The sequence below is a fragment of the Anopheles stephensi genome, chromosome 2, assembly GCF_013141755.1.
Source record: "Anopheles stephensi strain Indian chromosome 2, UCI_ANSTEP_V1.0, whole genome shotgun sequence".
Classification (NCBI taxonomy): Eukaryota; Metazoa; Arthropoda; class Insecta; order Diptera; family Culicidae; genus Anopheles; species Anopheles stephensi.
In genome coordinates, this window is record NC_050202.1 from 47,288,443 (window position 1) to 47,298,989 (window position 10,547).

The 10,547-nt window shown below is 48.2% G+C and overlaps 4 protein-coding genes across 4 annotated transcripts; 3 read left to right on the top strand and 1 right to left on the bottom strand.

The window, feature by feature from the left end:
* Window positions 1-1,738: 1,738 nt before the first annotated feature.
* Window positions 1,739-3,422, top strand: LOC118507028 (putative serine protease K12H4.7). Its single transcript, XM_036044978.1, has 2 exons — window positions 1,739-2,191; window positions 2,263-3,422. Exons 1-2 carry the CDS (start codon window positions 1,764-1,766, stop codon window positions 3,347-3,349), a joined length of 1,515 nt encoding a protein of 504 aa, XP_035900871.1. The 5' UTR covers window positions 1,739-1,763; the 3' UTR covers window positions 3,350-3,422.
* A 746-nt stretch (window positions 3,423-4,168) lies between these two features.
* Window positions 4,169-5,641, top strand: LOC118507031 (leucine-rich repeat-containing protein 4B-like). The gene is made up of 2 exons (XM_036044980.1): window positions 4,169-4,418; window positions 4,504-5,641. Exons 1-2 carry the CDS (start codon window positions 4,402-4,404, stop codon window positions 5,531-5,533), a joined length of 1,047 nt encoding a protein of 348 aa, XP_035900873.1. The 5' UTR covers window positions 4,169-4,401; the 3' UTR covers window positions 5,534-5,641.
* Window positions 5,642-6,823: 1,182 nt separating this feature from the next.
* Window positions 6,824-8,237, bottom strand: LOC118507032 (chondroadherin-like). The gene is made up of 2 exons (XM_036044981.1): window positions 8,008-8,237; window positions 6,824-7,938 (listed from the first exon to the last, which is right to left on the bottom strand). The coding sequence occupies exons 1-2, from the start codon at window positions 8,022-8,024 to the stop codon at window positions 6,918-6,920; spliced, it is 1,038 nt and encodes a 345-aa protein (XP_035900874.1). The 5' UTR covers window positions 8,025-8,237; the 3' UTR covers window positions 6,824-6,917.
* A 205-nt stretch (window positions 8,238-8,442) lies between these two features.
* Window positions 8,443-10,054, top strand: LOC118507030 (leucine-rich repeat and guanylate kinase domain-containing protein-like). Its single transcript, XM_036044979.1, has 2 exons — window positions 8,443-8,600; window positions 8,671-10,054. The coding sequence occupies exons 1-2, from the start codon at window positions 8,578-8,580 to the stop codon at window positions 9,740-9,742; spliced, it is 1,095 nt and encodes a 364-aa protein (XP_035900872.1). The 5' UTR covers window positions 8,443-8,577; the 3' UTR covers window positions 9,743-10,054.
* The last annotated feature ends 493 nt before the right edge of the window (window positions 10,055-10,547 follow it).

The window sequence follows — 10,547 nt, forward strand, 5'->3', positions numbered from 1 at the left end:
AAAAGGTCAATAAAAAGGAATAAGGTAAAAGACTCGAGAAGGCCCCCCCTAGAATCTTTTGTGTGCAGCACTGTGGCCTGTCATTTTTGTTGTACAGTGGGATTTCTGTACGGTCAAAACGAATTTGATGTAAACATTGTGAATTGTTCCTTAATATTGTTAATAGACAGCGAGTGATTTGATACAATACATTGTAACAAGTGGTTTGAGATTATGATATTCTTATGTTTCCTCCTTTGCTGAATATCAATGCAAGGTAACAAGTATTCATCGAATTACTGTTCCGTTACCGTCCGAGAACGCCGTACATGTTTTAGGCCCCATTGTTCACCCCTAGTGCGACTGAAAACTAGTACGAAGCCCCTGTAACCCAAAATGAATGGTAGGGTTAGCGGAGAGGGGATTTTAATCAAATAATAACAATATTTTATTCGACTTTCTTCAACCAATTTTGACCACACTGAAAGCACACTGAAAGCTCACTGTGAAGCTCTCGCAACGTGTACTGCGGATTGCATACCTTTAGGCGTAAATCCTACAGCGCCTAACAAATTTTGTCAGGGGGGGGGCCTTCTCGAGTCTTTTACCAGGAATAATTATCTATCAAATTATCCATGCACACCTTTGACGAGTACAAAATATAGTAAATGTCGCGTGAAGCGAATTACCTACCTTTATACAGGTTTACACTAATAGCTGCCAGATACGTAGCTCGCTAAACTGCAACACGTGTAAACGCCGCTGTAGATAAAACGAAGCTCCCGTATCTAGTAGTGGTAGTGTATACACTGGGCTTCGCTGTAGGTTCCCGTTTGCTAATTTGGATGCTCGAAACAATAGAGAAAACATCATCTCCATCTTCACGATGATGATGTAAAGCCTATTAAATGGTGAAATGAAACACTTTCCTCACAAGAAGCGCATTTTCTCCTGGTAACACGAACAACACAGCCCTTCAAGGATATACACAGTTCTGTGCCTTATTTACATGTGACAAGAGGCTTATTATCACAATACCACTGCACTTTTCGGGTGTCACACAATACCAAACACACGCTTGAACACTAAAACACACAATTACTATATTTTATGTCGCAATATTAATAAAAATGAGAAAGCTAAGTACGTAAACAACGAGCCAACCACCTCAAGCAGGTGCCGCGACGGAACTGGTTTACACATGTCGTTGACGGAAGCTACGCCTTCTGGGACGCGTTCGATTCAAACACGGAATTGCATACTTTTAGGCGGTTTACAGACGACTGTCAGTTGGACGATATTTGAATGCACGCGTTTATTCAAATTTGATTTTCGTTTCTCGCTGCTTTTCATGATATTACAAACGGACTAATGGAAAAAATAGCATTTTTTGATTATTTTAATGTTTTATGGCAAAGTGCATTAAATGATGAAACTGCTTGGAGCTGTTACAACTGAAGAAATACGTGCATCCCTAGAATCGCTTTCGACACAGAAAGACACCGAACGCTATCAAACCATACCGGAACGGAATATAAATCATACCGGGCGTCAAATTGTGCTATCAACCGGCAGTTAATTTCACTAAACCGCCCTACTTTTGGCACACTTGTCAGACATTTGATCAGCGCTGGATCGATAACGATATCAACAATCTATTACGACCTGCAATCCATGTAGCGTATGACAATCCTATCTATCAAACAACCCGGGCAAAAAGCCGCACTGACCACACACTTTATAAACCACCTTACACACGCCATCGAGCCGGTTAAGTCCACAAAATGAAGCTCTCCAGTGTGTTACCGTTTGCCTTGGTGCTGTTTGTGGCATTTGGGGTAGAATCTTCACCCTCGCAAGGTGTACTTGCTGGGTCGAAAAGTGCACGCATTCTTGGTGCGCTTCAGCGTCATCTGGTGCGGCCAGCCATTCCGCAAGATTTCGTGCCACGCAATCCGAATACAACTGGCGCTCGGTTCCGTACGAAGATCGATCACTTTAATCCTCAGAACAGGGATACGTTCGAGTTCAGCTACTTCTCGAACGATGAGTTCTACCGACCGGGCGGTCCAATTTTCATTTTCGTCGGTGGAAACTTCGCTTTGACGACGTACTACATTGAGCACGGTTTGCTGTACGATACGGCGGCCCGTGATGGGGCGTGGCTGTTCACGAACGAGCATCGCTACTATGGAACTAGCACACCGGTGCCGTAAGTATCCGGATCCGTTCTTATGAGGGTGTGGGAAATGTTGAAAGCATTACTTTGTACTCCTTCCGCAGGGACTATTCGACCGAGAACCTGCGCTTCCTTAAGTCGGAGCAAGCGCTCATGGATCTGATCGAGTGGATTGATCATCTGCGCAACAATGTGGTGCGTGATCCGAACGCCCGGGTCATTCTGATGGGCACTGGATATGCGGGTGCGTTGGCAACCTGGGCCCGACAGCGCTTCCCGAGCATTATCGACGGTGCGTGGGGTGCAGGAGCAACCGTTCTGGCAAGCTTCGATTTCCAGGAGCATGCCGGAGACATCGGGCAAATCATCCGCCGGTTCGGTGGTAACGAATGTTACAATCTAATCTGGGTCGCCTTCCGTACCGCCCAATATTTGATCGATGCTGGACGGGAAGAAACGGTTACGACCCTGCTCAACACCTGCGAACCGATCGAGCAGGGCAACCTTCTTGACGTCGAAACACTGTTCTTCCACCTGAAGCTGGCGATCCAGGAGGCGATGCTCGCCGTACAGACGACGGACAAGATTCGGGACGTGTGTGAGAGCATGGTTAACAGTACGGAGGAAACGGCACTGCAGGATCTTGCCGCCTGGCTCAACGTGTACTATGCAAATCTGAACTGCAATCCGTTCGATTTCGATACGAACATGGAAGCGGGCCAGGTGCTGCAGCCGGGCGCGCCGGAAAATGCCATCCTTGGGTGGCGCCAAACGCAGTACCAGGCTTGTACCGAGTTCGGTTGGTTCCGGACGACGGATCTGGACGAGCAGCCGTTCGGTGATCGTGTGACGATGCACTTCTTCCTGTCGGCGTGTCGCGCACTGTTTGGGGAGTGGGTGACGGATGCCGTCATCTACGACGGTGTACGGTTGACGAACCTACACTACGGTGGACAGGATCCACGGTCGACGAACGTGCTGTTCACGAACGGAGAGCTCGATCCGAACCGGCTAGTGTCGATCACGAGCTACGTTAATCCGCTGAGCTATGCGTACGTGGTGCCGAACGAGTTCCTGTACTCGGAAATCTACTCCATCAGCGAGGAAGATTCGAGCGAGCTGGCGACTATTAAGAACAGCATTCAGCAGTACATTGCGCTGTGGCAGGGAGCTGGGTTGGTACCGGCGTGAACGGGAGCGTGGCGTACGATCAAAGAATATTCGTTTTAAAAGTAATAAAGTCGATTTCGAGTAAAGTAAGGTAGACGAGGTCGGAGATTACTTATCTTCTTCTTAGCGTATTCTTTAGAGCACGTTCACTCACGGATAGATCCGATGCCCGACATGACCGACTCCATTTGCGAAGGCGTCTTAGGGTATGCTATAATGTCGGAAACCTCTTACTCTTCTTCTTTGGCACTACACAACCCCCAAAGGTCTCGGCCTTACTCTTCGGTCATGTCGGGGACCGAATCATTCATTCTTAAAGGGAATGATCTTACTCTTCTTCTTTGGCACTACACAACCCCCAAAGGTCTCGGCCTGTCTGTTTTTGCTTTCTGTAGTTGGATAGTCTAGAAGTCTGGGTGAGATTTGAACCTCGGCCCCGCCGTGTGAAGACCGGAGACCCTATCAACATTCAGATTGATGGACTTAGAATTCCGGGTTTTTTTTGGCTCAATTTAGGATAATTTCTGACACAAGAGCTTAACAATTGGTACGGTTTCTAAAAATTCTATTTAAGTAAAAATGTGGATCAGTTCAGACAGTGAAATCGTTAATGTTCATTCGGAACTGGTGTGGAGTTCTCAGGGTCGTTTTACTTCCAATGTGCAGTATGAGGATCCATTCGACTTTCTCCTAAACCTTGACCATATACTACACATTGGCACAGTGTTGGTTCATCTAGTTTACAAACACAAACAAACTGACGCATCTCACTCTGCCTCCGAGTGTAAGTGTGAGGTTATTTTTAGACTAAAGCTGGACATTACACGGGATCCGCAAAACATATCAAACACCCATCGCTTAGAGAGCATTGCGGATGTGAGTTTACGTCCGCGCTCACCATTACTAATCTTTTCCTTGAACGATCCGACAAACCTCGGACGGCGCGCTGGTCTCGCTGTTATCAGTGAGTTCTGAACCCGCCAACGACGCAGTTGCTCTTCGCGATCGTACCAACAGGTTTGTGGTTTGCTTTACGGCGTTGCCCATCTTTCATTGGTGATCACCACTGTTCAATGGCCAGTATGCGAAGGTAGGCAAACATCTTTAACAGCTCGTTCAACATACGAGGATCACATTCAAAAGATGTGTTTATATCCCGCTTTTCCATCCCACAGATACGTTCGATTGCTGGCGCTGATAACGCTCTGGACGGTAGTTTCTGGCTACGTCTACAAGTGTGAACCGGGCACGGAACCAACGGTGTGCAGCATCTGGAACTTGCAGTACGATGCGGACATAGTGGCGAAGCATCCCGATCGACTACCTACTGTCAATTACTCGTCCACTGTCAACACGGTACAGCTTTTGTTTGAACGGTATTACTACACCCGCCATAACCAGCTGGAGCGATATGATTTGACGCTGCACGGCACCGTACTGCGTAATCCTCCCAGTGTGCAGATCCGCGACTACCGGCTCCGGCAGGTAGTCATTCCGGCCAATCTTCAGGTCGGCGACTTTACCGACAATGCCATCTCGGTGATCGAAACCGATCCGACGGAACAGTACAGCGTCCGCTACCTAGACCTGTCCCACAACACCCTAAGGGACGTGGCGAATCTGACCGTGCTGGTGCAACTGCAGACGCTCAATCTGGAAGGCAATCGCATCACTACGCTCGAACCGAACATGTTCACGCGCATGGACAACCTAACCCATCTGTATCTGGGTGATAACAACTTTGGTGCGTTTGACTTTCACACCCTCCCGAAAGGGCTGAACGTCCTGTGGTTGATGCGCAACGAGCTGCGCGATCTTACCCTGACCAGTATCCTGTTGCCCCGGCTGCGCGAGCTTAATCTGGAGGCGAATCTGCTGTCATCGCTTGACATGGCAGCACTGTTTACGGCCTGCCCGGCACTGGAGGTTGTTCCGATCGCGTACAACACGTTCGCCAAAAAGGAAGCCCATCGCATCGTGACGGAGCTGAAGCGGCGCGGCATGTCCTACTACATCGGGATGGAGCGCGATGGCAGTGCGGATTGTGATTATGATGAGTTTAGCGTGGACGATGTGTGCTTCTCCGACTCGCCGATGGGCGATTGGTCGATTTGGAAAGGATTGTTTCTGCTAGTGCTGGGCGTGCTGGTGGTGTGTATGTTTGTTCTGAGTGTACGCTGGGTTTGGCACCAGATGGCCTACTGAAGGCGTGTCCGTTTTGGAGCTCGGTGCTTATTTGTGATAGTTTAGAAAGGAAGCGTAGTACTTAGCAAGTGTTCCAATAAAGTAAATGCCATGTATACGAAGCAGTAATGAATTGTGTCGGGTTTTGCGGGGCATGTACTGCAGTGCTAGAGCCATCAAGATGCGTTTTGTGTTTTTGTTTACAAATTCTATGAAAATATCAGCAGAATGTTAAGCGCGATATCAGCGATGCACTGCCGTTGAATGCCACTCGTGATTGTAGTAATGACGTGCGAGAGGCTATGATCTGTTGATCCTGCGTGCGCGATTTCGTTTCAGCGAAATGGCTATCCCGATAACTTTCATAGAAATTCGTTTATCAAACGCATCGGAAATGCTGTTGCATGCCCTCAAACTACGTCCTTTAAAAGCCTTTTCCGTCTGGAGCTTCTACAAGTACTATATGGCCTTTGGTGGTAACTAGCAACTAGTACTAGCATCGGGTACAATGGTTAATTACACTAAATTAGATTATCTCTAGATAAAGAAAGATGGTAGCAGAAGATCACTCGACATTTTTGAGCACACTTCGTCTTCTGATCGCCGATTGTCTAAGAGTTATCGATCACAATTAGGGGTGAATCCCCGTATTTTAAAGGGACCCTGGACTCACAATCAATTCTCCCCCGTTCGACAGAATTACAATTAAAGACTATTCAAGAAGATCATTATATCAGAGCATACGATCATTTGTATAACAGTATCATAAATGCGAAATAACGTAACGGTGTTATTTAAACAGTTACTAAATGTAGACGACTGTAAGCACTGAATCTGACGCGTGACCTTAGTGATTCTATGTTTCTAACGATGCTGTTCACTAATTCGGTTGTGGAGTGCCGAACTCGCATGACTTTAGTCTATACTATGCTGGATATCAGGTTTTGCGCTGCGTTATCAGATTTGGTGTTTGATGATAGTCCGGATCGCTTCTTCCTATGCTTGGGGTATCTGTTCTTGAGGAGCTTTTGATCATTCATCTCACGGCTCTTCAATGGTAGGCTTCAGGGCTTTCGTCGGTCATTTAGTGCGTGTCTGTCAGGATGCTTCGAACTCGATCAATGCTGGTAGCTGTCGAACATTCAACGCCGCTTCGTGCCTGGGAACTTTTCGACAGGATTCAACGATCGTTTCAGTGTCCGGCGTGCGCCCAACTCTAATTTTAGCTCCTCTAAATTTGTCCTTATCGAGTTGAACTCATCAGTTTTAAATAATTGTGATAAATATTCGACAGATTTAAAATATATTATCAGAAAGAACCGTTCCTTGAAGTTAGTATATTGTATGAAATCTGACCCTCGACCCAAAAGTAATTCCACTGCTCACAACAACCTTCAAGCGCACTTTAACTAGCGTAGAACCGCTTCCGCAAGTAAACTGTCCCAAACGCAATACCAACCACCAACGTCACCAACAAACAAACGAACAGCACTATTTGGGCCCACTCGACCCAGCTCAGCGAGAACACGGATGCCGGTACGCAAGCGCCACGGAAGTAACGTTCACCGTCGGTACAATCTCGGTCCCGCGTTTCCTCCATGTTGTAGTACGCAATGTTCCGCTGGTTCAGCTCATCTACGATACCGCGCAGGACGGCTAGCTTCAGTGGATTTCGACCGATCGAGAAGAGTCGCAGCTTTGGCGCCGTTTCCACGAGCGCACGAATGTTCAGCTCGGTCAGATCGTTGTACTCGATGTTGAGATCTTCCAGCAGCGGGAGCCGCGTCGTTCCGGAAAAGTGAAACTCGGACAATAAGTTATGATCCAACCTTAGCAGCCTGAGGCTCATCGGAAACCAGTCCAGGTCAACCGTGTGTATGCTGTTGGCGGCGAGCGTCAGATGCGCTAGCCGGTTCAGATTTTCGAACATATTGGCCGGCAGTGCATCGATGTTGCAGGTGGACAGATGCAACGTTTCCAGATTGACGAGCCGGCTAATGTTCTGGATCTTGAGCCGATAGTTGCTGTTCACATCCAGATAGCGCAAGGCGTACGATTGATTCACGGGCACGTGCAAGCGATCGAGGGAGTTGTCGGAGAAATCTCCATACTCCAGGTTTTCTGGGATCTCCACAACCAGCGTGTAGCTACCGGTCAGTTCGACGGCTTGCGGTGAGTTTAGCTGTCGGTGCAGTACGCGATCGTACGTGTGGATAATGTTTTGACTATCGTGCACATTATAGAACGGCTCGACAAACCGTACGGATTTCGCGTCCGGTGGAAGTTCAAACAGCGGAATAGCTTCTCCCGCCTCGTAATCGAACTTCGGAAGGATGCAGACGAACGGTTCCGAACCGGCGAGACAGCGGTGTGCAGACGACGCTTCGCAGGATGCCGCGAGAAGAACAACCACCACGATCGCGACCCTGTAAAGGGGGGAGAATCTTTAATATGGTTCGAGATCGCTCTTGTTTGTGCTGAGAGTCAGTAATTACTTCAAAACTGACTCCATGATTGTCCAGCGTCGACGGGTAGCTGTTACAGCAACGAGTAAAACAAGACTAAACCTCGGTTTCGGTAGATCGCGACAAACCTTCTCCCTGTTGTACGTCACACATCCTATTACGATATCACATCCGCTGGCACTGGCGTCGTCTGTCGTGCCCGATGAGCGACACTGATAACGAGACTGATGAGGTTGGTTGAGGGTGACCCTATCCTGACCACTCCATGGTGACCAAGTTTCGCTTATCCAGAGCCTTCACTGTCAAGGGTACGATCGTGGTAGGGTGAGTGAGTACCAACACAAGAAGTTGTCCCGGCGGTCCCAGTTTGAGGCTATTTGGAAGCCCGACACAAACACTGATAGCAGTTTTCACTGGATAGCGGACGTCATTGAGTACGAAGGAATGAGCAAGAGCGAGCGATAAGAGCGTATGTGCATTCCCGGGCTTATTGGTTCGCAGTAAGGCAAGGATAGTCGGGCCATTTTGCAAAGTCAGGCCAATAGTTACGGTCCAACGGTGAAGTGAATAAGACCCTTTTCTGTTGCCTTTGCAGACATTATGACGATCGAGTGTATTGTTGTGTGAATATCTTCAAAATCCCCCTCCCATAATGTGATCCACCGTAACTGTGTTATGGTTCCATCGTTGCAGGCTTCTATCGTTCCTACTGATAGGCATCACCTCGGGCAACTACACCAAGACAGCCTGGGAGCATCGGTGTGATCCTGGGTCGGAGGCATTCGCCTGCACCGTCCCAAACTTCCTGTACAAACCGGGTGAAAATCATTCCACACTGATAGCACCGGACACAAGAGTGCACAAGGTGCGGCTCGCCTATCCACACGACAAGCTGGTCGTATCCCGGGACACTATCACCGCGTACGATGCGGTACTGCACACGGCTCTCCATCGACCGAAAGCGGTTCAGATCGCGTACTCCAACATAAAGCGGTTCGATGTGCCGCTTGATCTCGAGTATGCCGACTTCCGAGATAACTCGATCCAAACAGTGAATGCACCGGAAGTGAAAGAATCCGTCTATGCGCTGCGGTTCCTCGATTTGCGCAACAATGAGCTGGAGAGCATGGAAAGCTTAAAAGCGCTCGTCAACCTAGAAACGTTACTTCTTGCGGGCAATCGTATTAGCGGGCTGGATGGTGCGGCACTGACGAACCTAAACAAGCTGACCGGGCTGGATTTGAGCAACAATATGCTGGATGCTATTCCGAGCGCAAGCCTACCCGCTTCCCTCGAGTGGTTAGTGTTGCGACGTAACACCTTCTCGGGCCACATCGACTTTGCCGACGCGAATCTGCCCGCACTGAAGGTGTTGGATCTGCAGCACAACATCATTGGCGAGTTGAATGTCGTCACGCTGCTGATGGTGGCTCCCGAGCTACGGGCCCTTTTGCTCGAAGGTAACTGGTTCGATGTCGGGACGGCAGCACACATCGCGACGATGCTTACGAACCGCCAGGTGGCACACGACAAATTTGCACCCAGCGAGAGTGAGAGCGATTATGAGGATGATTATCATCGTACGCACGAGATGCTGAGGGTGCAGGACTACGTCATCTCGGTGGTGCTGTTGGTGGTTAATGTGTGCGTGATTGCATGGGGAGTGTTCCGCGTGTACCGGGCCCGGCACAGCAGCAGCACGGAGGACGTGTGTCCGGGTTGTAGTTGTGCTTGGGCGGAAATGTACATTAGTTCGATAGTGTAGATTTATGGCAGTTTAGGATTAAAGTATGGGTGTGTTATAAGTTCCAGGAGGTAGTTTGGGTTCAGGGTTTTCAGACATATTTGGTTTTGAATTTGAAATATTTTTGGAAAAAATTGTTTTTTTTACTAATAAACCAGAATTGAGAAGAGATGGGTAATAATGATTTTCTAGTTAGCGGACAAAAATAAAATAATGCATCTGTTCATAATTTTTAAATAATTTTACTAGTTTTACTAGGCGTTCAACGTTACTCACAAATTGTTTATAACTTCCTTCCAAAATTAAATGTAAAAAAATATTGTTTATCGTAAACATGACTTGTTTGTGTTATTACTTGGCTAGCCTTTCTACTGCTCAGTTGGTTTTGTGTTTCACTTTAACTAAGCAGAAATGGGGAGCGGATCGATGGCAGAGGCGATAACGGCACCGGTCTTCACACGACAGGACCGGGGTCCAAATCCCATCCAGAGCGCGCCTCAACCCGTAACATAAGGCTGACTACTTTCTTTTTCTTCTTCATTGGCACTACAACCTCGAGTCTCGGCCTGCCATTTCTGGCTCTCAGTGTCTTAATTTTACCCGTAGCAAAGTAGTCTGGCCCTGCGTAAGGGGAGGCGGTCTGGATGGGATTTGAACACCGGTCCTGCCGTGTGCAGACCGGCGCCGTTATCGCCTCGGCTACCGGATCGCCCCTGACTACTTTACTACGGGTAAAATTAAGTCACAGAAAGCCAGAAATGGCAGGCCGCGACACCTCTCGAGGTTGTATAGTGCCAAGGAAGAAGAAACTAAGCAGATGCATGGG

Excerpts from the sequence above, each read along its gene's own strand:
- LOC118507028 (XM_036044978.1), top strand. The coding sequence starts at position 1,764 with ATGAAGCTCTCCAGTGTGTTACCGTTTGCCTTGGTGCTGTTTGTGGCA. Across the intron at positions 2,192-2,262 it reads GGAACTAGCACACCGGTGCC|GGACTATTCGACCGAGAACC; the intron begins GTAAGTATCCGG and ends CTCCTTCCGCAG.
- LOC118507030 (XM_036044979.1), top strand. The coding sequence starts at position 8,578 with ATGACGATCGAGTGTATTGTTGT. Across the intron at positions 8,601-8,670 it reads ACGATCGAGTGTATTGTTGT|GCTTCTATCGTTCCTACTGA; the intron begins GTGAATATCTTC and ends CCATCGTTGCAG.